The sequence below is a fragment of the Notothenia coriiceps genome, unplaced genomic scaffold, assembly GCF_000735185.1.
Source record: "Notothenia coriiceps isolate Sejong01 unplaced genomic scaffold, NC01 NC01_scaffold00004795, whole genome shotgun sequence".
Lineage (NCBI taxonomy): Eukaryota > Metazoa > Chordata > Actinopteri > Perciformes > Nototheniidae > Notothenia > Notothenia coriiceps.
In genome coordinates this window covers 490,874-516,703 of record NW_011337496.1, presented here as the reverse complement: position 1 = coordinate 516,703, position 25,830 = coordinate 490,874, and the positions used below count along the sequence as shown (strand labels likewise).

The 25,830-nt window shown below is 40.6% G+C and overlaps 1 protein-coding gene across 3 annotated transcripts in view; it reads right to left on the bottom strand.

The window, feature by feature from the left end:
• Nucleotides 1–25,830, bottom strand: part of LOC104942565 (signal peptide, CUB domain, EGF-like 3) — a 78,972-nt gene continuing 53,142 nt past the window's right edge. The window contains exons 7-23 of one of the 3 annotated variants that reach the window (XM_010767806.1): nt 22,542–22,607; nt 18,306–18,422; nt 16,888–17,010; nt 13,112–13,228; nt 8,689–8,811; nt 8,436–8,552; nt 8,246–8,341; nt 8,015–8,131; nt 7,433–7,594; nt 6,799–7,002; nt 6,040–6,201; nt 5,234–5,401; nt 4,970–5,131; nt 4,619–4,816; nt 4,361–4,513; nt 3,054–3,133; nt 1–2,727 (exon numbers count right to left, since the gene is read on the bottom strand). In XM_010767806.1, coding sequence (XP_010766108.1) covers nt 2,575–2,727; nt 3,054–3,133; nt 4,361–4,513; nt 4,619–4,816; nt 4,970–5,131; nt 5,234–5,401; nt 6,040–6,201; nt 6,799–7,002; nt 7,433–7,594; nt 8,015–8,131; nt 8,246–8,341; nt 8,436–8,552; nt 8,689–8,811; nt 13,112–13,228; nt 16,888–17,010; nt 18,306–18,422; nt 22,542–22,607 — 2,318 coding nt within the window. In that variant the 3' untranslated portion in view covers nt 1–2,574. The remainder of the gene's footprint in view (nt 2,728–3,053; nt 3,134–4,360; nt 4,514–4,618; nt 4,817–4,969; nt 5,132–5,233; nt 5,402–6,039; nt 6,202–6,798; nt 7,003–7,432; nt 7,595–8,014; nt 8,132–8,245; nt 8,342–8,435; nt 8,553–8,688; nt 8,812–13,111; nt 13,229–16,887; nt 17,011–18,305; nt 18,423–22,541; nt 22,608–25,830) is intronic. The other 2 variants (XM_010767807.1, XM_010767808.1) reach the window with 2 other exon arrangements.

Genomic DNA, 25,830 nt, shown 5'->3' with positions numbered 1-25,830 from the left:
TGAAGTACAGTATGTTTATTTCAATAAGTGTTTTGGACAGCGACAAGTACAAACTTGTTTCATTCACCTCCTGTACATAGTTTTTTTTTCTTTAACAGTTGATAATGTTATGTGTATCATCTCTATAGACTAAACGGTGAGTGAGCATTTCATGAACAAACAAGCTACAAGAAAATAAGAACACCAATTCCATTCATTTAAAAAGACAATACAAAATCCAGACATTTCTTTACATGAGCAATAACAATTCAAGTGCAAATATCATTATCAACTCTATGATACATCATAGCAAACTCTCGTTAAAAGGCAACAATACAAAAAAAAAAAAAAAGTATCAGGTTGCAGGAAATTAGCTGATTCTGGTTTGGGGGGGTGAGTCTAATACCTGGAGATAAACTGAGGCCTGTGTGGAGGAATTACAAACCAACATTAAATCATGGTTTCGTCCAGCATCCCCCTCAAGTTTGACAACATTGTCAACATCCCTTTGTCATCCTAAAGTGTGGTACAGGATTGGAAGTGTACCATCTCACTTTTTTTATTTACATGAGTGGGGACAAAACAAAACTCCCTGGAAAAGGAAACGGCATAAGAGCGCAAGGGTCAACTCTATTTCATATCTCCAGAGGGCTGAATGTACGGATTAAGTGGTTGGGATTATCACTCTGACCATGCAGTCGTTTGGACCAATTTGACTGCAGTGGTGCTGATTATGAGTTTTAAAAAATAGTCCCTACATTTGGGGGAAAATACTACTTTATTTTCTTTCTGAATGTCCTTCATGCAGTACCAAGGTTGAGAGGCAACAAAAGCAGAGACTCCAGGAAGTCCCTGCACCGTCGGCAAATTACATTGAGTTTTACTAAGCACAAGATTTTAATGTTGGTTTGGGATCTTTAGAGTTGCTGGTGGGTTGATTTTGTAAAATTTGGACATAGGCAGCCTAACTGTTTCTATTGTTTGTGGTTTACTAACTTTCTGAAGGCTGTTACTTCCCATTTAATGTTAAGATAAGAGTGGTATCTAATTCTCAGCAAGAAAAATGTCGCAACAATTCCTAACTACTTGGCCGATGTAGCAAAGTGTTAGATAAAAAAAAAACTAACAATTTTACCCTGTTTTGGTTGCTGTTCTCATAACAAATCATATTTAATTATTACACTTCTTAACAGACTTTTTTAGTATTCCTCTGAAGAGGAGATTAGTTGCACGTTGGAACCCAAACATTTTCTGCCCCAGTGACGGATACATATTTCATACAATGAGTCTTAGCAGGAATGCAGCTTGGAACACATTTCACAAGCTTTGTTGTGGGTCACAATAGGGTGTAACCAACATTAAGGTGTAGTTTTTTTTATCATTACACTTTGTACTAAAAGGTAGGATTGCAGGCTCTGATTCTAGTGCACAAAACAAAGAAACCCACCCGTTTTGGGCGGTCTTTGGAAGAGCTGTCTTCATTGGGACGGAACAAAGTGTGTTTTAGAGGGTACTGGTGTCTTTGGATTTGAGACTGGTGGGGCAAAAGTGATTTGGGGGGTCCTGCGTAACAAAAGAAATGTAGGATTAAAGAATTCAACCCTCGTCTAATTTATTTTCATTATTTACAAGATTGAAATAAAAACTGGTTGTCCACAGAAAGGCAGTGTGAGAATATCAACTTACTGTGTATAAGAACTTTAGTTTAAACGTAGAGACTATTAGTGTCGAGTACATCAGAAAGACAGACAATATGAGATTGAAGAATTAAAGTGACCTTTTTAAAAGAAGCAGCAAACATAATGTCCCTCAAAGACATTTCTCTCTTATCTCTCTCTCAGAGACATGTTCCACTAGACATCACATTATCTCATTTCTGTGGCTCTCACAATTATTAGTTTGTTATTCATCTCCCAAATGTCCACTATGTTCCTGGAATTATTATCCCCTGTTTGTATTTGCTTTAAAAAAAAAAAAAAGAAGAGCAACAGAAATAATCTGAAGGTTGGAAAACACTGGTACAGTCTAGACAGACGGAACAAAACACAGATTAACTGTTTTAACAGTAAAACCCTTGGAAACTGCTCTAAGAGCTCAAATATAATAAGGCTTCGAATGACCTGGAACGCAGCTGCGACATGAATTTAACAACCTCTCCTCCTCGAGGACAGCACACAGACACTGGAGATGGAACTAGGGTTACACAACACTTACAGTCATACTTAATGGTAGGAGTTGAGACTCAGACCGCTCATTTAAAATACAATAGCAAGCTCTATCAAGCTCAAACCACACACACAACATTACTCCTACTGTCTGAAATGGGCACTTTTGTTTTTTTGTGTGGTTTCATTGCACAACAGAAACCAAACCCTCTGAAATACTCTACATCCCCGCTGAATGGAAACTGACAACAAACCTAAAACACACATTCTCAGTATTTCTCAGGTCTGCATAGTGTTTATTGTCAAAGCTTATGGATATTAGGAGAGCGTAAACATACTAGTAAGTCCTGTGAGGGATGTGGCCTGTAAGGTGGAGGGGGGGCGTCGGGGGAGGGGGTCACAATCCGGTGCTTCGGCCGCCGTGTAAGCTTTACTTGTATGGTCGCAGAAAAGCCGAGACTTTGCTGCTTATGAGGCGGATGAAGGAGCGGGGCAGCATCTCGTTGGACTCCCGAGTGGTGTACTTAAAGTAGTTGTTTGGGTGAGCCAGCACGTCAAAAAGAGTCTTAATCAGTTTTTTATCCTGCAGGGAAGAACAGGCGGATGTAAACATCACACTTAGCATATTTTCGTCCTCAATAATACGTTTGAATTACATGTCAAGCTATTACACAACGCTGCCAAACAAATTACACACCTTTATGACGGCATTAGCAAATCTTTTCATTATTAACGTACCGACTGACTAATGCAAGTCTTGTGTTTTGTTTTTCTGAACAGACAACACCTTTAAGGTTCAGCTTGTGGTTTGATGAGTCACCACAAGCTGGTGGTCAAGTATGACAGGTGGTCGTATATATCAACAAGAAATTAAAGCCAGAAACAAACACAGTAAAAACATTTGCTAACCTTGAGGATTTCCTGGTGGTTTTCTGAGGCGTAGAGTCTTCCGTCTCGCACTATGTCCTCTACCAGCTGCTCATAGTCCTCTGAATAAAAAAAACATGTGATAAGTTACTTCACTAAATGATGAAAACAGGAGTATTAAAAACAATGAAAACGCTGAGAACTTACAGGAACTTTGAGGTTCTGAGGTATCCAACTCACTTCTACAATATAAGGAAGTGAAAGAGATTTTTTTGTAGTGCTCACAGCTCTGAGAAAAACCTTTTTCCAGAAGCAATGTAACTTTTACTGTAAGTTAACCATAGAAGATATTGTAGACCGATTTCAAAGGGACCATGACTTTGGTAGAAATAACTAGTTCCAATAAGAAATGATGGATAAATACATCATACTGTACAACTCACTTTAAACTTCAAGATATCTGTTGAGTAAGGATCTAAATACCCCTTCTCATACTGGATAAACTACCTATCACGGTACGCTAGCTTTATATCTGTATTAAAATTCCCCTCAACGTACATTGTTCAGTGCTTCTGCTGCATTTGTTCTTATTTAAAGGTGACCTATCATGCAAAATGCACTTGTGTACGTCTTTTATACATGAATATGTGTCCCCGGTGTTCCAGGGAACTCACCAAGTGTCAGAAAACACAACCCTCTCTATTTTCCTCCATACCCAAATCTCTTAAAAAGGGGCTGCAACGGATCTGATACAGACTGATCCAGATTTGAACACTTCTATGACGTCACAGAAGTGGCGCTACGGCTATTGGGCCAACTCCACCAATCAGGAGGAGGCAGCCACGGACATTGCCGTTCGAAAGCGCTGGAGACGCTGTAGTACATATTTCAGGCCTGTAGATGGTGCTGTTCTCACAGAATCAGCCCATGCAAAGACAGTGTTAAATTGAACGAAATGAGGAATGGCTAAAATGCATGATCTGTTTGGTATTTTGAAAAATAAAAAGTATAAATATGCCTTCTATAGGTATGGTCCTACACTATATTATTCAAATATAGCATGATAGGTCCACTTTAATGAGTGAAAGTGCTCCTTATTGTAATTATTTGAATATTTTGCTTCTCTATCTGTTGAGTTTCAATTTGTTATGCAATGTGTAACTGGCTCTCGGAAAATGCTTTATAAATAAAGTTATTATTATTACACATCTGAGTCACAACTTCTTCATTATATTCATTAATTCCGGGAACGTCATAAAAAGAATGTCATGAGTTTGTGGAAAAGCCTGAGGGCAGAGAGAGACGGATATTTAGAGACACAGCTGGTGAGCTAAATGAGATGAACATACCATCATAAGTAACGTAGGGGATCTGAAAGCCTCTGGCGCTGTTAGCCTCATTGGACTTGAAGTTAATCCAGAGACGTCTGGAGCGAGCTGTGAAGGCGATCGGCCGCTCGTACGTCTGGCACGTCTCGTAGGTGGTGATGGATGAAGCTGACCCTTCAGAGGCAAGGAAAGGACAATGGTGACTAATCTGGTTTGTATGGTGATATTATCTTACACTATAATTCCACTGAAATAACAACTGTTGTGAGAGACACTCACAGTTCTTCCTCATAACCAGCACATCTCCGCACTCATCCTCCGAGGGCAGGAAGATCTCCGGGACCACGATTAAGATCTTGCGCTTGCTTGGTGGGTTAATGTTCCAGATACACTCCACATTAGCGGGGTAATTACCGGGATAGTTGGGCGACTCGATGTAACCCATGAATTCGCCCATCTCGCCGCCACATTGCCTGTCTAGACACACACACACACACACACACACACACACACACACACACACACACACACACACACACACACACACACACACACACACACACACAAAGAAGATAAGTCTACCGCGCATGTTTAAGAAATCTGACAACACAAAGCATTTTTCATACTCACTCTTGCACTGCGACACACTTGTGGCACCGTCAAAATCAGTGGTGGTGTTCCCGGGACAGGTAATGCAGTAGTTCTGTCTAAACTCTGTCTGATAGGTCCCTACCGGGCAGCGGATACAGCGGTGTACCGTGGTGTTGTAGTGATGACCGGGAGAGCACTGAACTGCAGGGTGGAAAGGACAATGTGCATTAAGTAGGGAATGTTATGCAACATTCTTAGAGTACGTTTGACTTTTTTGGCTGTGTAAAAACACCACAAGCTGACCTTTGACTTCACAATCATGGAAGGAGCTGGCCCCTTCCCGCTTGGTGGCCAGTCCCCCTCCACAGGAGAAGCACAGGGTCCGTCCCAAATCTGTCTGGTAGGAGCCCAGAGGGCACGCCTGACACGGTTTGAAGCCATCGTTGGAAGAGGAGCCCGTTGGACACTGGCCTGGATTTCAACACGCAGAGGTTTGGCAAAGGTAGCGTATCATAATTATGTATCACAAGTTTTAGTTTGGGATGGAGGAAGAATATGAGTTTATGTGTGTTAATGTGCTTACGGTTATTTTTTCTTTTAATGTTTATTTTATTAACTTTTCTTTTTAATGACTGATTTTAAATGCCATTAACTTAATGTCTTTCATTTTTTGTAAAGCACTTTGAATTGCCTTTTGTTGAAAAGTGCTATATAAATAAACTTGCCTTGCCTTGCCTTGCCTTACGGTTGTTTTATTTAATATCATTAATAATTACATATTTTTCACTCTCATTATTTTGATTTCAATATCAGCTGTTTATGATACATTGCTAATAAGTAAACAGACGAAACCATCCCAATGCAGGATTAGAATATTTATTTTATTTTTAGAGACATATTACGCTAATTTCAGTTTAATTCTTATTCTTTTGGGTTTCCACTAGAAGATGATAAATTGCTTTAAATTTGAACAAAGGCTGTTTGCATTTCTCCTTGGATTGAGCATTTGGATAATTTGACAGAGTGATATAACACATGCTTAAAAAAAGACAAGACAAGAAATCACAATGCACAATATACTGTCGGACCAATAACACAATTTGGACTACCTGCACAGGAGGAGATGTTTCGGGCCCCCACCGGCCCGTGGCCGTCGCTGCCGGGGCAGAGGTCACAGGCCAGCTGCCCCTCTTTCTCCTGGAAAGTGCCGGGCGGACACTGAATGCAGCGCTCCTGCTCCCCGTGGTAATAAGACCCCGACAAGCATCTGACTGAGAAAAACATCGGCTCCAATCAGAGGACACACTTCACTTTTAAAAAAAGAAATGGAATTGGTTTATAATGGTGGTCATAAAGGTGGAGTTGGAGTGGATTCTGTACGGTCTAGTACAACTCCATCACAAAATATGACTTCAAGGTCATTTCATTAACATTGCAGGCATCATAAAAGGCAGAATAGTCATATTTAACTTTCTTAGAGAGTACAGCTGTAGCTACTGGTGACTGAGGGTATATTTCACCTCACACAACCTTGTATTGCAGATATTCACAGCATAGATTAGACCTGATATTATCCAGCTACAGAATATGCTACTTCTTATATCTATGATCCTATTAACGTGTTAGGCATTGTGTATAATATGGGTTTGCACCTTGCATTTCATATATTACAATTTGCACTCTGTCCTATTTTCTACTGCAACTTCTTTAAAACAATTTCCCTTTGGATAAGAAAGTTCAAGTTGCTCTTAAATAGCTTTACAACATGTACAATTCTAAGTGTGCCATTGTTCTCAAAGTAGGAATCTAATGCATTTGGCCAAAAAAGCGAACTAGCTCTAATTCCCGGTCCAGCTCTCCGGTCTTACCACAGCGGCCACTCTCCTTCTCCCAGCCCGGCCCACAGTTCTCGTGAGTGGAAGAAGCCTGGGTAAGTTTCTGGGCCACCTCGTACTCCAGACCAGCGACTCGGATCAGGAAGCGCTCCTGGTTGATGGACTTCTTCAGAGCCTTGATGTACGTCTTCACCTGCTTCTCCATGCGCTGTCTCAGGCAGCTGAGATTGCAACTCCCTGTTTATTTATTTAAATTGGATTTAAATGAGTAAAATTGGATTGAAATAAGTAAAAACTATACATACATTTTGTACATTTTCTCAAGATGCTCTGAAAAAATCTTCTTTTTGGAAGCAAATGCTAATGTTACTAACTAAATAAACAAAATAGTTGTCCTTGAGTTCAAAGTACAATATTATATCTGAATTGTATTGGATAAGAAGTATACATAGGCTGGAATGCACACTATTCATTAAAGGACCATAAATATGTACTTAAGCACAGTAAATCTGTAAATGTGCTCTGCATATGTTGACACACTGACAACTAACATTGCTGTAAATTAGGTTGCAGCTTTGAGTAATAGCTAAATGAAATAACTAAGTAGGCTGCACAGTAACATCCTCAGTAACTGCTGTAAGGCGTTGTATTTAATGAGAGGACTGACCTGTGGTGTCTCCAGGTTTGACCTCAGCCTCCAGCTCCAAAGTGATTCGCGTCACTTCTTTGTTGGAGGGGTTTCGAGCCCGTCGGCCTTTCGTTTTTTTAGAGGAGTCACACCTCAGGTTGACAAACGTCACCAGGCAGTTGCTGCAGGGCTGCCCCCCTCCTGTGGACAACATGAACATACATGAGTAAATCCCCATTAAATATTAGTAACGATTAATGTTATTTATATTTAAGAGTAAATGTACATCATTTCTTGGAAAGTTATTACAAATTCAAATTCAATTGGAAAAGGTTTAATTAATTTTGAATTCATCATAGACTTTTAAAATCTTTGTAATTTATAATTTAAATTAACATAACAAAAATAGATGAGGTTTGAGACCAAGATGGAATATTATGTCCTTTAATGAACCTTTTGTATGACCAGGATATATATAAAATATACATTTATACTACAAAGAACAACAGAAAAACCTTACAGGCATGTTTGTTTGAAAAATGATTAAAATGGTTAATTGTAAACTGTATACAGCCTTAAATGTCTATAAATACCAGTATATGTGTACAGATTTAGACTGACCTGGTCCGAGGGTCCGTCCTCTGTCCTCCGTCCTGCCCGTAAGCCTCGGATGAAGGTGACATTTGGCGTTTTTTATCTTAAAAGAAGCCGTCTGCTTCACTGGAGGGGCCTGAGTCTCTACAGACAAACACAGCACAGTGGGTAGGAGCACACTGCAACACCAGGCACACCATCTGTAATTGACTGATTGTTGGAAAGTGTTTGATCATAGAAATCTGAATGGCAGCGAACCTATGCAGCTCTGACTGTTGCTGGAGTTGAGCCTGGAAGAAGACTTCCCTCTGAGGAGGGGGATACCACAACTCACTGAGTAGCTGCTGTCAGACTCTGCAAAGATCACACACAAATAAAAAGGGATTTTAATAAAAACGGATTTATTGTGTGGTGTTTTGTGATCGCACGCTCACTGTGGGGAACATACCTGCCAGATAGTGAGCCTTAGAAGCACAGGTGAGTGAGCAGCTCTCTTTCTTGCCCGTCTTGCTGCAGGTCAGAGTGGCTTTTGGTGACAGCAATCCAAGATGGCATTTCATCAACTCTGAGGGAGAATAAAACCCACAGAGAATCACAAACTGTTGGCAAAGAAAGTTGAGAGTGAGGAAAAAAAGTGCATGAGGATGTGCTTTGGGTGTGAGTGAGTGAATGAGCCACAGGGGGGCAGTGCTGCCACATACCAACACAGTCCTTCCTGTTCCAGTGCAGCTTGTGTCCCTGAGGACAGGTACACTCGTAGCTCCCCTGAGAGTTGATGCAGCCATATTTACATCCTCCATGGTTTATACTGCACTCGTCAATATCTGGGGATAAATATGTAGACATTAATCGGCTGGTCTCTAAAAAGCCCTAATTGTTCAAACCTACTATGACCGAGCGATCATTGCATTTGATAAAACATCTTTATACATATAGTATACAGATATAATACACAATATTAAGGACAAGATTAATAATAAAGGCACATACTAAGTCAAATGTCTCTAATAGTCTCAAGCAACATATTTTGAGGGAATATCAATTAAAGGTAATTGAATGAAAATATACTTTTTCGTATGTCATGTATTTAAATAAAATAAGAATATACAAAAATAAGCTTAACTGTTTGAATTTTTCATATTGACCATTTATTTGATTAATAGCCAGAAGACGTGCAGTATCGTGATCTATTTCGTTATTAAGATATGAAATGACCAATATGTAGTAAAAGAAGATGTTGTCTATCTGGCCCATCCCTCTAAAACCTCAAATAAAATAAGGGAGGAAAAGGATTTCATCCAAAAATCAGAAACAGTGAGAAACAATGTGGTCCGTAAAAAGGATCTGGAGTCAATGTGGTCGAGTACAATGAAAGAGAAACAGGGCTGTGAGCACAGCTGTGAAAGAGGAGTTCCTCAGGGGTCAGATCACTTCATCCTGTCACAGCGTCACATTGTAGGAAGATTAATGTGTATGCGTATAAACAGAAGTGATTCTTCATTTGATGTCGCCACATTCAATTTAATGGTCAAAACCTCTCTGCTCTTGAGTAAGGAGGACTTGTGGTGAGCCGTAAATTATAATCACCTATTCAAACGCACGCTGAGCTAAAACCACTAAAAGCATCCGGGATCCAGATGCAGGCTGGCTGCCATCGACGCCAGACTGAAAATGAGTTTAGTGGGTAGAGCCGAGGATCAGCAGGCTGCGGACAAGCGTCGGCGACACCGGGAGAGACGGAGATAATGGCAGTGATTGATGATCTGGCCCGCTGATATGAGATGCTCTTTCTTGTCTCATTCAATTATTCACCCTGAATAAAACTCCCTAAAGAAGATGACTTCATCAACAGCAATGTTGAGCCAGAGCTGCTTGGAAATGTTGTGAGAGGTGCGCTGCTTATCCTCTGCATCAAAGCAATTAATTTAAAGGACAAAGAAGTGTAATGAAAGTCTGATGGAAGTGCCAGCAACTGTATTTTTAACATCTTTGTTCCTCCCATGCTTGAAGTGAAACCAAATAGATGTCTTCTGACCTTCCTCCAAATACTTTTTCTCTGCGTGCTGATACAGAGACAGCAGAGATGAGTCAGGGAAGGAAATAAAAGGAGACACAAAATTGACATTTAGACTCAACAATTGCTTTGTGTCATTTGTAAGGAATTTCTCAGAAGGGTTGGGGAGTTCATGGGAAAATCTTGCCAGCTTTACATTTGTAACGCTTTTTCCTGCTTATTCATCTGCATCAGCAACTTCCAGTCCAACTACGTAATGTACGTTTTTAAGAAGAATTTGACCCAACAAGATTAAATAAACTTAAACTATTTGTGGTTTAACTTGTGTCTTTCTCTCAGACCTACTTACACATAAATGTCTCAGTATCAGAAAACAGCGTTTCTATTGCTGGTTGGATCGAATGAGTTAAATAAAAAAATACTTAAAAAGTGTTTACTCACAAGACTGTTTTCCTACCAGATAAGCAAAAATGAGCAGGCTGTTTTTCTAGGGAGAGTCGCTGAATAAACTCTCACTTGGGAGGAATGTTGACAGACTTCGGCACAATGCTCGACAGCAGGGCACTGACCTAATTGGGTTTGTTTAGGGTGAGTCTATTGTTTAACACTGAGAACAGCTTTCTAGATTGTTTGACAGCTATATTTCAGTTGATAAACCACACAGGTCATAACATAACCTTGGTTATGGCTGGGAGTGGGAGAGTACAACGGGGAGGGCCATAAATCTTTAGGGTTATCTAACAGTTTCGACGGCGCCGATGAAAAGCGATGGGAAATCATTCATCAGCTTCTCTCTCAACAATGGTATAGAGAGTCGCTCACGCCTGACCATCTTCTCTCCAGCTCAGCGTGGCCTGATCATAGTCCATCATGTGAGTAAAAGCCCTACAAATTCAATCCCGGGGCTTTTATTACCTGGACTGACAGCTAATACAGCCGCCTGTGTGGGGAATAGCTCCCATGAACCTACTACTAGACCAGAGGTTTTAAAAGTGTGAGACGGTGGACCTTCCCTCAGACAGAGCCTGGAAAAAAAGACACCTCCATCCCCCCTTAGTTTAGTTGCTTAGTTTCTCTCAATGCCTATGGGATCATGATTATGATATAGCTGTTTGATATCATTTCAGACTAAACCTAAATACATAACTAAGGTCTGTCCTGCGGCATTTATTAGTTTCTGACTCTGGGAAAGATGAAAAACAGTTCCTCAAAACGACTGTATCTATTTAGCCAAATGTTATGTGTATTTGATCTTCTTTTAATTAATGTAATGTTTATCACTGATCCCCCCATGAAACCCCTTTGAAGCCCGCCTTCAACTTTGAAAGCCTCTGGACTACACCCATTCAATATAAATGTTGTGTTATTTGACCAGAAATAACGGGGGGTGGGGGGTGAGATATAATCAAATAATACATTCTAGCAGCATTACAGCCATCTCATGAAGCATTGCTTCAAAATGTTATTGCTGGGACACTTTAATTGATTGCATAATACTAGAAGATGAATTTAACATGTGGCACTTCCAGGAACCAACCATTTCAAGTCGTTTTTGTTACCTTTATTAGATACAGGAAACATGGGGGGAAAGTATCTGTTAAAAAAAAAAGAAGTCAGTGTGTCCTCAGGTGGCAGGGTGTAACTATCTGCACTGTTGTGTTTGTGCAGACCTCATGAACATCTTCATGTTACCGCTCTCCAGTCTCACTCCTTATTCTACATTCTGTTGCAACATTCCTGATCACTAGACCTGTCAGACTACAGGCAGAAGAAAACACAGAACAAATAACTGCAAAGATATGTATTTCGAGTGCATATGCTGTCTCTCTCCGTCACTCCCAGAACTACTGTGAGGCCCCGAGGCGCTGAAGACAGCAGCAGATTCTAACTGGTGATACACACTCCATCAAAGGGCCGCCGCAGCACCCTGATGAGCTGTGGGCCTCTCGCTGCCTGCCAGGCAGATGTGACGCGCCCACACACACCACCTTCAGACACCCAAGGCTGTTGCTGCTATCTGTTCCATACCAGAGTACTGTACCTGCTAATGTTTGATGAACATGGTCACACTCCACCTTGAAGGACCATAGCTGTGGTTTTTCAAGTTTGAGTCCATTAACTACAACACAAGTCGCCTCCACATTACTGCGAAGTGTAGCAAAGGTTCTTAGATTGATTTCCTGCCTTCCAGCCAGCCACCTATTTCAGCTCATTCTCTCGATAAGGAACTTTCAGAGACCTAAAAACTGGCCTGAAAACAATGATGCATCACTCATTTCAGTTACAGTTAATTATGGTTTGAGAATGTAGCTGCATGCAGGGGCCTTTCAGTCAGCAGGTTAGAAGATGAACACTAACAACACACGGTGTTGAATTCATTTTTTTACAGAGTAAATTAAATGTTCACCTTGATGGATTAGCTTTCAATATGTTTTAAATTGGGTAGTGAGGTTGACTAACAACAAGACAGTACAGTAGCAATTTGAGACTGTACTTGTGCACTTGTGTATTTGTGGTTTGAGCTAACTGCTAACGTGGCAATGCTAATATGACAGGTAAAGCATTACTGAGGTTACTACTAATAATCCAGAGGAATTTCGATGTCACTGTAATCAATTCAACAGTTCTAAAGATATTTTACTCAAAGCTATTCATATTAAGCTCATAGTGGTGCTAGGGGAAAAGTAAGGGGATCACCAAAGGCTTCAGGATTCATCACCTGGAGACCATAAATGTTTGAAAAAAATCTATATTTATCTCTGAATCTACCTAGTTGTTGAGACATACTGACTAACATTCCTAGAGCCAGGTCCCTAGCATGGCTTCAAACCATGCCCCAAGCAATGCCTGAAAAGTTTGAAACCAAACATAAAATAAAGTTTGCTTTGTAGATATCAGCTTAAAATGTCTTTGACGACGCTTTAATTTAGAGCATATCGCAGTGAATTTCAACTAAACTATCAGCGAAACTTTAAATCAACAATAATAATCTATTTAGTGTAGTTATGAATTTCTGAGAAACATTAGAGCAACTCATGTAAGGTTAGCAAAGAGGTGATGCAGAGGAGAGTGATGGACAGGAGGAAGACGTAGAGAAGAGTGCTGCTCACCTCCGCAGTGTGCCAGGCCGTAGAGGATGAAGCCTTTATGACAGAGGCACTGGAAACTGCCGGCAGAGTTGACACAGAAGTGGTCACAGGCGCGATCAAAAGAGCACTCGTCGATGTCTGTAAGAAAATAAAGACATGCTGTTAGAAACTTCTCAAACAGTCCAACAAATCACAAAAAGATCTTGAAACAGGACTCTTCCACCCTCCTTTCTCTGTTCTCATCTTTTGTCATGAATTGTAAAGGTCCAAATCACATGTTACAACAAAAAAAGAATGGTCTCCTGTTTGGTGCTCTGTATGGTGGCTGGCCTCTTGATGTCATTCAGTTGTCCATTTCGATTGCTCTGAAATTGAATTTTCCAAGTGTTTTTGAAATAACAAGGGACCACAGCAGGAGCCAAAAGAAAGTCCGCTCTTCACCTGATAATAGCAGCTGAATTACTGTTGTTCTCCCCACATTGAATCTGCCAATCATTTCCCCTTTTATCCTCTTAACCATACCATCATTTGCCTATTTTTCTTTTGTTCTGAGGACATAAACATTACAACAATCATCGTAGTTAGTCAAAATATGTGGGATGCAGAAGCCTGCTTTTACTCTTTTTGGCCTTTCTGAAAACAAACTGGCCTCTCTTGTCTTTTTTGAGCTTTCTTGCTCTCTTTCAACTGCATCTTGATAAGTCGCTTAAATGTCAGCAGCTCAAAGACCACGAGGATTGATATTAGATATATATAAGCTATACGAGATGGCTGACATTTGGTTTTCTTTAATGTCAGCAAAAAGCCCAGACAGCACAAGCTGGGAGAAAAACTGGGATGTGTTACAATTTAGCTGGATGTCTAATTGGCTAATTTAAGAAAGGTTCGTAGGATTTTCCCAGGAATATTATGCCATATTATCTTCAAACACACGAGGCAGGTATTTCACAGCAATTACAGGCGTTTAGTTAAATAATGGGTTACCTTGAAGAAACCATGAAGACAGACAGATAAACGTCTCCAGAAATCTTGCATAGCATTGCACAAAATATCCACATATGGTTTCATGCTTGGCATATTCCTTCATGTACAATACAGCTGTACGTAGTGCAGACCAGCACAGGTTAATACGTGGCAGGCATGTTGTGAGAGCCAAAAGATGAAAATGTGCTTTCTTGTGTGTTTTTTCAGATGCAAGGTTTTATATGGAGAATTTTAAAGTGCAAACAATTAAAAGATACAAAATACAGTCCTCACTCTTTCTCCCATTTAATGGCTCAAGGAGATTCATAACAGCAGCAGGGGTTTGCACACGCTATATGAGGCATTGCGAAAGTGTTTTTTTGGTTGGCATATTGAGCATAAACTTAGCTCAGCACAATTTAAAACATAGGGTCTGTAACCATCTGGGAAATAGGCGTGGTGACTCAGTTTACCCTAAAAAAAAAGTTGTAATAAATGACGCCAGTAGTGGATCTGTAACTTATCATTATATCATTTTGTGTTGTGTGGTGCCACGCTACAGATTAGATGTGTGAAGACATCTGGGACTCCTGCAGTAATACACTCATTAACTGGGCAGCTAAGGTGAAGTATGCAGTGGGAGGGCACGCCGGCATTAAGTGCTTGGAAACTTAGAAAGATGAGAACAGTCATGCCACTTCCACTGCAAATAACAATTCAGAGTTTCCCTTCATTATTTCTTCTCTTAGCTCCCTGTTTATCTGCCCACGCATTGCACCCGATTGATCTCTGCGTCAGGACTCGTCACATTAACCTCCACCTTTTCTAATTACAAAGTTCTAAGGAGGCAAATGAGGTTGGCTAAAATCTAGAAAAGGTCAGTGTTTTCTTTACAAAACAGATTAGATCCTTATGGTGGATGTTCCCACTGGAGAAAACACAGCATCTGAACATCTCGCTGAGTGCCCTCATGTGGATTAGGAGTGAGAGGTAGATTGTTGAAGGTGGAGGAATGCTGACAGGGGCTCTGCAGACATGCCCAGTCCTGACTTATGGGCCATGGTCCACTGACAGCAGGGAAACACCATGACTGTTTAAACCAAGATAAACACAGAGTTCAGTTTACACATCTCAACGCCTCGCGGAGACAGCAAACGTCTCTTTAAGTGTCACCGCTGTCACAAAACACCGCTACCCACCGCCAAGCACAAGTACTTATTAACAAAAACCGAGTGCTGTACCGTTTGCTGCAGGTCACATTTAATGTTTTTAATCCGCCAGTTTTGGATTTATGCTCATAAGAGAGATGCATGATGGGATTATAGATAAACAGACACTCCAAAGATTTTGCACAAGAAGATCAGCCAATGACAACAGATGTATTTTGTCTTTGTGGCTCTGAAGGAATTCTGTGAACTCGGAGAAAAAAAGGTTATCTGGTTGGGCTTTGAAACTTTAAAAAAAAACTTGCATTACAAAGGGGGGACATGCACTTAGGAAGGATGGTCTCATAAACAGTAAGACATCCACATAAGAAAATAAATGTTATGTACATGAATTATAAATAACAAAAATAAACATACACAGTCAAATAAAAAGTGTTTGGAGCTTTTCCCAAGCCAGTTGACTTGGCCCCTGCTGCTTTGATTTTCAGCTTTCTTTTTTAAAGTTGTCTCTTGTGAGTTGGATAGTTGCAATTCTAAATCCCTCTCAGATTTGAATTCAAATATATCATCATTAGAATATAGTTCACTTTGTGTTGAAGGCATTTCAGATTTCTTTTGGCCCAACTCTTATTCCATGGGGGAGAAAAATGTAAGGAATGAGAGGAGAGGATAGCGGGCAGACAGGTGACTGTGCAGTGTGGAGTGTGTGTGTGTGTGTGTGTGTGTGTGTGTGTGTGTGTGTGTGTGTGTGTGTGTGTGTGTGTGTGTGTGTGTGTGTGTGTGTGTGTGTGTGTGTGTGTGTGAGTGAGAGCCTGGCAACACCTCACTCAGCGAGAGATGAGGTGAGCTTTATCACCACCCTTCGCTCCAGACAAAACACACATCACCAAACAAGGACAACATTGTTGCCCCTGCGCACCCAAACAGCTCACGATGACGATGTTAGGTAGGGCATGGTGCCACAGAAAACAAACCGTCATTTACATTCCCACACGTGCAGACCACATTTTTTAGTTATCTGTGCTATTTTGGCAAAATAAACTCTGCATTGTTCCGATCTAAGAAATGAGAGAAAGGCGTCGCACCAGAAATGGATTTGAAGCGACAACAAAGTGGCTGCAGAGTTCATGTTCACAGAAGACATAAGACGTTTAGAACTGTGTACAGAGTGTTGTGATTCAGTGCAGCAACTCTAAACCCATTGCATGACAATGATGTGTACCAGGCTGGATATTGATCGACCACATCAATAAAGAAAAGAGAACTAAAAAATAGCATGTCATCTGTTTTTCCACTCCAAGAGCTCGCCTCGCAGCTCTAGCCTGTCGGTCTTCTTTCACCAGATGTTTCGGCAGTGGCTAGGTTCACGCAACAACCAGAGGTTTTAAGAGTTGGAGCTTTAATTCCCCACACCTGTGTTCGGCCATGGCAAACTCTTTATTTGTTCTGCAGCTAGTCCTCCCAGCTCCTGCTGAGCGATGGCTACCACCAAATATGGCTTCTTTGCAGCAGGCTGAAGAGAGAATACTTTTGCCACTAAGATGGATTGATCATTCATGCTAATCAATGCAGAAATCAGAATCTATAAGAATGTAAGTGTTGAGGATATGTTCTCAGGTAGTCCACAGGAACATTTGCTGGTAAAAGGTTATCAAAGGGGCTACATACCTTGACATGTTCTCTCATTGGTCAGCAGCTTGTAGCCTTTCTTGCAGCTGCACTCGAAGCTGCCCACTGTGTTTCGACACACGTGATCACACCCACCATTGTTAAGACGGCACTCGTCAATGTCTGTGAAAAAAAACAGTAGAAGCACAATCAAATCGACCATCATTGAGTTAAAAGGAGTGCACAATTAACTTTAACCTGTTATATAAGAGGGAATGGACGCAGAGGAAACGAGCCATAAATACAGCACTGACAAATGTATCTTCTTGATGAATTATATAATAACCTATTTACATATCCAGAAGTTAATGATCAACGTTATCATTAAACTGGAGTTGTGTTTCTGTCCACCTAATGGATGTTAGTCTTATACAAATACTGATTATAGCTGCTCTTAGAGAATTTACTCAGTGAGGTGGATACGTAAGAACAAAGAGAGCTTTGGCTAATGGTGCAGCAACTATTGAAGTATTCAAAAAAGCAGTTGTTTGGTAAGACTGCCATGAGAGTCAGAAAGTGGAATTTAGCTTCAGGTATTTCCTTAATGGCCTTCAGAATGGATAACATCAGTTTGCGTGTGGCTGTAATGGGATGCAGCATCGGTCCATCTCCCTCCGGATACTCTACTCTTCATTTGTGTGGCCAATACCCAATCAATATCAATATATCATGTGTTCCTCCATGTGTGGGAGGGAGCTCTGCCTTGGCAAGTTTGGCTGCAGCTCTGATTAATTCTTAATCATCATCACAAATAAGGCGTCTGTCTCTTGAGGGAGTCTTCATCATCTGGTTGAAATAAAGGGATCTGAAATGGTATAAAATAATCCCCTCCTTGCTCTACTTGTCTCCGCTCTTCAGAAGATTCTGGCCTCCAGCGAGCCCCTGTCTTCTCCTGCCAGAGCTGCCTGGGTTTGCTTTTCTCTTGTTTCCTCTCAAACCAAACTAATATAAGCCAATTTACTTTTATCAGAGTTGTTAGTGTAACATTACGAGTTGTTAAAGGCTGACAGATTTCAAACCCTGGAAACACATTTTGTCCTCGTATTAACTCCCTGTCTGTAAGCACAATGCTAAGTTTCACCCTAAAGTTTGGAGTTCATTTTGTATACTTTATTTAATAAAGAAAGTTGCTACAGTATGCAGTTTCCTTGAGTTTAGTATGCCCCGTCAAACTCCAGACAGGAGGATGGTACTGTAGTGGAAAAACTGTCAAGAAAACAGTTTGCTTGACAGAATATTACTCAAAATATGCAGCTAAACAGCAGAAAGCAGTGTAAGATTGGTGGCACCACTAAGGATATAGACATTGACAGAGCACTAGTGGTTGGAAAACAATGATAGGGCGTAAATAACTTGATGATCCTGGGATGAATTTGTAGACATCTGGACAGGTGTGGTTTTAATGGCGCAGGGTTTACCTTTGCAGGTCTTGCGGTCCGGCTGCAGAGTGAAGCCGACAGGACAGCTGCAGCGGACTCCCGTCACCGAATCATGACATGTGCTATCGCAGCCGCCATTGTTCACTGCACATGTCTCTGTAGAGAAACACAGTGAGACATAGAAAAATACACTGTCGAAAAAGTCACAACCTACTTGTTCCTCCTAGCATGTATACAGTACATACTGGCATTGTAGCAAACATTAGAAGACACACTCATCATAATCCGCATCTATGTCAAACAGCAGTCAGACATTAAGAAGCAGAGTAAGGTACTCAGTAAACATAGTAATAAAGAAGGAAACAAGAAAACAGAACAGTCATAAACGCAGCAGCTGGATGGGATTAACAGTTTTCAGAAAATGCTTGTGAATAATGAAAGGAAACAGTCATTAAAAATATTAGATTCAACACAGCCAAAAATAAAGTTTCATGTGTTTCCTCTAAAGTGTGTGCATGCTTGCTTCTTTTTGGTCAAGGTGAATTACGACCTCTGAAAGTCCTTTGCACTGCAGGGCATCTGTCCCCCTCCATCATGAGGGCAGAGGTGCGAGACAGATACGACAGAAAAGCCACATTTCCAGTTTTCTTTTTAACAAAACCTTCCAGGCATTTTGGGGATAAAAAAGCAATTTCAGCTACCATGCCCCTGTGTTGGCTGGACTGATTTGAAAAAAAAGGGAAGTAGTCAGTCAAGACAGGATAGCTGAGGTCTCTTCTCTAGACGCTGACACATTTCACTGAGACTTTCATTTTAAGCAACAGCTCAGGAGACATTTGTTCTCACATAAGAGTGAATAGTGTGGGCCTCAATGGTTTTTGGCAGCTTGATAAAAAGCGTCCCACACTTCAGAACAAAACACAATAAAAAAAAAAACGTTTGTGATGTGGAACAAACACTTTAACGTGCTGTAAGGCAACTGGTCATCCACTCAGTGCTTCACTTCTCTCTAATGGGCTGTAGGATGCTGGCTGGCAGCTCTTCTCAGGATGAAGCAGCACAGCTGGGCGAGTGGAAGACTTCTCACAGATGGGTAGATGGCAGCTCACACGTGGCACTAAAGAGGAAATGCAGCTGCGCAGGTTTTTATTTTATAGAGAATGAGGATCCCTTTGGGGTAACACCTAATCCCCCTGACTTAAATTGAGTTCTGCACTGCCTGCAGCAGCCATAATGAAACTTTGTAAAGCTCTTTTCTCTCAAATAAAATACTCAACTGTAGGCTGCAATTATTCATCAAAGCAAAACAGGTGCTTGCAGTGATGCAATCTTGTGTTTTTATGGTTGTTTTATAAAGAACAGTTTAAACAGTTCAAGGGATCACGTTGCTGAAGGCTGAACACGATGCACTAATAAACTTGGACACACTTAAAGTAAATATGAATTTACAGGGAGAAAAAAAAACACTTCTCACTTTGGAAAAAGGGCCTTAACCTGGAAATCAACATTGCAAACACTATAAAAGCTGGGTTTGTTTTAGGTTATACAGCAATTAGCCGTATCAGTGACTCCCTTTATAGACTTCTGTATTATGATCTCAGTTGGTTTCAACATCTGGCTTTTTTTTGTCTTTGAATGATGCTAATGCATTTTACAAAGATACGTTTTTAATATAAACTCAATTACATCAGTGAAATGTTTTCAACTTAAAATCACACACTTTGCAGAAGTATTCGTGTTAGTCGTGTTTGATTTCTATAAGGATTGAAACGCACCATTTCCTGATTTAGGGGTTTTACAACCTTTCTTGGTCAGGTACGGCAAGTAGCTTCTTGTGTTTAATGTAGCTAATGCTTTTTTGAAACAGACAGTACCGAATCAGGTTAAAGACTTTATGAGTCTCTCTACTTTTTGCTCTGTTTCACCATGTTTTGCATTTACTGTTAAACTACTATTGTGTCCTAACATAAGCTCAATAAAACATTTTGAACAGCTGAAATCCTTTTCTGTGAGATGTTTTGATTACTTTTCCCTCGCCTGTCTTTCACAGAACACAGAGATTTAGCATGTAATCATTCAAAGGGCAAGTTGATGAGTATTAGTCCATCCCAGGATCGAGCGCAGCACTGTGGGTTCACATAATTGCAAAGTGTGAGCAGAGACAGTTGGCAGACGAGACGATAAGATAGTGTCAGGACATGCCTCAAAACGCTTAGTCAGGCAGCCATCTCACCAAACTGTAATGACCATGTGTTAAGAGAGCAAAGAAATATTTCTGACATTATGGTTGTTTGAAGACAGGGGAGAGACACATGCTCTGGTATGTGTGTGGGTTTGTGTGTTTTGGATGAATACCAGCCACATCCACACTGCACCGGGTTGGGACCGGCAATTACAGTAACAGTGGGCAGACTTTTGTAAATATTCTCCGATATGACGTGCGGGATGTCTGGTCTAGTGCTGAGCTTCCACAGTGTATGTTTAAAAAAAGAGGGGTTCATATCGTGTTCATCATCTTTTATCTGAAGCCGCAAGATTTCTAGCTGCAGTACTTCTTGTTTTGCCATCAGAAATGTTGAAGATTAACCCGCAGGGCAACTTGTCATCAGACATTTATGATAGATTCACAAAAAGGGAGAAGTCACGGGAAATAGACGCTAAGGTGAAAAATATCTTTTTTTTAAAACAAGAAAAAATTGTTTTCTTGACCAAACGGCAACATTCAGCTATAGTTCATCAGAAAGGAAGAGTTGTTATTAGACACAAACTCTTCAAAGAGTGAGTGCTCTCTCAATAACTAAACCAAACAATGAGAAGAATAACATTGACAATAGTTTGCTAATGCTCTCTAGAGATGCAACTGAGAAAAGCTGGTTCCAGCAGGGTACAGTACCACAGGGAATCATTGGGGAACAACTGATGGAGGACGCAAAATATGTCTCTTGCTCCTAATGTTTCTATTTCTGAGAAGAAAAATAACAGAAACTAGGACACAATATCCTAAAATAGGTCAGATTGTTATATTGTGGCATGAGGGAAGCTCAGTATACATACAGTAGTAACAACTAGTAACTTTAAACAGCTTAGTTTTTCTTCTTACCTTGAACAGGCTACTCCTCTGAGAACAAGCCTCCTCCCTGAGACTTACAGGGTATAATTAAATAGTCTTTGAAGTATCGAGGTTTGATTAATTGATGCAGATTTATGAGTTTATTCCTTCTGGCATCTTTGCCTTATTTATTCAAAACAAAGCTCATTCTGGAATTGCATTTATGATCCAAATATCATTTTACTGCAGATGTTGTAAAAATAAAAGAAGAACAACTGGACTGGAATAGCACGGATGAATTCCCTGCAACTGATTATGATAGAACACAAGATTACGTGTGTATGACAAGAGGGACTCAGCGTTTTAGATTTTCTATGAAGCTATCATGGACACTTGATTGGCTCCCTCACCAAAGCTAATAGGCCGTGATGACAGACTTCAGGAACACAATGACCAAATGTTTGGAACAGTACACGCTCAATTTCTCTCATCTCAGTTGTGTCAAAAACACAGAGGAAACCAAACTCTTATGTCTTCCTTTTCAGATTTGGACTTTTGATGGAGGCCACTTCTACTTGTGGTAATAAATCCATTTTCAGTCGATGCTTCAATCTGCAGGAGACTTTGGATAAGAAAGTGACAGCCAAATGAAATGTAATAGAGACACATTCGGATCCTGGGTGGATAAATGTGAAAATAATCAATACATAAAAGCAAATATCCTGCATTCAACATCCTATCAAAGTATTAAAAACTCTGCAGAAAACATTCCCTGTGGACCTCTTTGGGCCGTGAACAGTTATTAAATGAAACCATCTGAGAAGTTAAGAGGGGGAATTACTCTTTGGTGGAACTGCGAGCGTAGCACATACATATGAAATGTGATAAGGGGCCCTGCTGCTTTCTTTTAAGACAGAAAGGTTGGGAGTAACTTGTTCAATGACTTATAATGTACTATCTTCTAAGTTTATATGATGTTTAGACTGCTGGTCAGGGGTTTGCAGCTGTGTTTTAAAAAGGTGTGGTTTGACAGGGGCAGCGGGTTGTTATTGAGAGGGCATTCACAGAAGGAAGAGGAAGGTAGGGGAGGAGGGGGTCAGAGGTCGAGGGTCAGAAGGATGATGCCCCTGTGGGGAGGGGAAGGATCAGGGCCTGCTAGGTTAGCTTCCTCTTCTCCCCACACCCACAGACCCCCAGAGAGAGGAGTCAGAGGAACGCATATTTACCATTGGGGAACAGCTGGGGGGCTGCCTGGGACTGGACACTCCTCTCCCCTGCATGCACGCGCACACCCACACACACGCACACATTGTAAAAACACCACTTTAGTTCTCTGTACACTTGAACCACGCAGCATTTGTGTGTTATGTAAATCATGAGCACGTGACAAGAACTAATCTGATGTGGTTTTACAGCATATCCACCTTTTTCCTAAAGTGAATTATGGGCAGGACTTCTTGTTATTCCCGTCACTAAAGTGGCGTTTGTGAGACTTAAAGTACAAGTGTCTTTCCTTTTCACATATTTAAGGAAAATGAATTATGAGGGAACACAGCCTGTCAAACCTTAAATGAGATAATTTAATTATACCTCTGCCTTGTACGTCTCAGGGTGGAAGGACGTCCTGAAGAAGTGACCTTTGGTGCATATTTAGCAATTTAATTTATTCTGTTGCAGTTAACATTGAATCAATCTGAAACGCTCTGAGGCTTATCAGTAATGGTGCTTTTTATTAATGAGGTGAAACGCAACCTTGTCGATTTGGAATCACATATTTTTGAGCTTATATTCATGTCAAGCTGGAGTACAGGTGACATGCGGCGTGCACTCGTGCAATATGCGTCTTAAATGTTTGTGTAATTACTCTGACGGCCATAGGGCGAGAGAAACGTTCTGCACTGCAGGTTTGAGCCACACATTTAGCTTAGCTCATTAGCATTTTGCAACTTCCGGTTCTCTAGTCTCGAAGATGGCGGTTATTTGAACATGTTTTCGTCTAATGCCTGAAATAAGGTTTGTGGTTCACACAAGTTGAAGAAAATTCACTTTATTCTACTACGTAAATTAAGTCAGTAAACTCCCCACTTGTAAATGTCCAATGGGTCAAAAAATGGCGGTTGCTAACAAGAAAGTAAATTAACTACTAATCGCCATCACGCCGAAACAAATCCGCCTTTAGCTTAGCAGTGGTGATGAGCAGCTGTACGACCGGCAGCTAGTTTGTTGATAGCCTAACGATAGCTTTTTAATCCTGGCGGTCGAATAAATATTTCACAGAATAACTTCCCGGGTCGACCTACAGCAGAACTTCATCACTGCAAATAAAGCTACTCTAACTTAATTTGTTACAGCTATCAGAGGCCAATTTTTCAGGTTGTCTTCCCATCCGTCAGTAGTAGCAGGGAAAGTGATTAATAATCACATTATCCCGTCTGAAGGTTGTTTTCCTGTCACAGTGTTCATATTATCAAAAAGCTCAAACTAAAATGAAGACCCACCCATAAGTCTTGCAGGTATATAAGGCTAGGAGAAAGGTGGATAGAATGAATGAGAGGGGATCCTTTCTCTTGCAAATGGTTAATGTCCATTCATGCCCACAGGAGGCGATAACTACCTGAGAGAATGACATAACGTTGTTGCAAAAGAAAAGACAGCCTCTTAAACTAACAACTGAGAAAAGAGCAATGATTATTTTCAAAATCCTAACAAAAAACTGATGATGGCAGTTTCTCGTCTAAGATGAAAACGGTGACATCTCAAGGCAAAAGTGTTACCTTGCAACATGCAATCATGCAAAGTCAATATTCCACACAGTGCAGACAAAGTGCAGCTTTTGTGTGAGAGATGAGGCTTTTGCTAGTTAGTATGAGTGCTGCGAGCCTCGACAGACAAAGCGAGTGGTGGTTAGTGCTGCAAGCTGAAAGACAGGGCCAGATTTATGTCTGCGCTTTATGGTGTCTTTTATGGTCAGATCATTTCAGAATTAATGTTGTTAGGCTGTTATGTCAAGTCTCTAAGCACTGTCAGTGACCCAGCCGTACAAGGTATGAGCTGTCACAAAAAATGATTTAAAAATAACAGTACTCTATCTTTTGTTAATAACGATAATTTAAGTATAAAATAATGATTTTTAATTAAATCATTCTTAAAAGCAAATTTGCAGAGTGAATTTATTTTCTACAGCCCACTGAGTGCATATTTAGACTTGACTACATGGCAAAGATTTAGTATGCGGACCATGTACTTGTCCGTGATACAGCTGGGGTGACGGATTGGGCCTTTAAGCACATTGACAAAATCGAAAAAGGTAAAAACCACTTGAGGGCCTTTTCTTTTTAATAGCAGTACGGGAAACCATGTTTATCTTTACACTACTTCAATTATATTTCCAAAAATATTATTTCAGAACAAAACTCCTGTTTAATCCCTGTAATTAAAGTATACACTCTCGGGCCCTGAGGATGTCAGACTGACCAATTCAAAGGCGAGCTGAGGTGCCAGATGAGGGAAAAAAACAGTACCAGATCAACACCACAAAGCATGCAGTCATTATGGTCTGCCACAGTTTGGCCAACATGCTTGATCCCATCATGCAGCATCCAGAAACAACGCTTCTCAGAGAGGACAGAGGACTGAGAGGTACATCTGAAACAGCAGCATGAAGGCACAGACCACCCGAAAGAGCACAGTGTGTTTATGTTATGCGCATACGCATGTAGACTACACGTGTTTACATGCATGTGATGCATGCATGCTGGATATGTACTGTATGTTTGTGTAGTTGTTTGTATAGCTTTCTGTTTGTATCTTATAACATCTCCTGCTCTCCTATGTTTGTGTGTGTGTGTGTGTGTCTAGCATAGTGTGGCCAACTCTTCAGATGATTGAACTCTGAGCATGTGTGCATCTGCCTGCTATTTGTGAATGTTTATGATGTGCTGAGCTAACAGCTTGAATGCTTCCACATGATGGCTGCTTTTTTCTGATACCTGAACTCACTTGATGCACAGACAAATAAATCTGACTTTTATAAGATTGTTTCAGAAGGAAACTGAACACATAACATAATCAAATAGTGTGTGTGCAGGAATAAGAAAGCAGTCAATGTGTGACTGCCAGTCAGAAAAATGGCCCCTGATATTAATTCCCACCTAGAGTATGCAAGGTATCAACAGAGGTGAGATGGGAAGGATAAAGAGGCAACACTTCCAAACAGAGCAGCATGTGGCGTATTATTACAAAATGCAGCACCAAGCCTGGGTGAGGAGAGACACCGCATAATGAAAACAAAAAGTGTCAGGATTCATATCAAACACTCCCACAAGATGGATGGAACGGTGAATCTGCAGCATACTGAAAAAGCCCACCAGACTAAGTTTGTAATCATGTTTCTTTTTGTAGGAAGAAGGCAGACTCAATCATAAACCTTGTCAAATCAATAGGGAGGCTAAATTGGTATATGTTTTCACTCTGTGTGGTTGCTATGGATACCCTTCTACACTCTATACATCATTT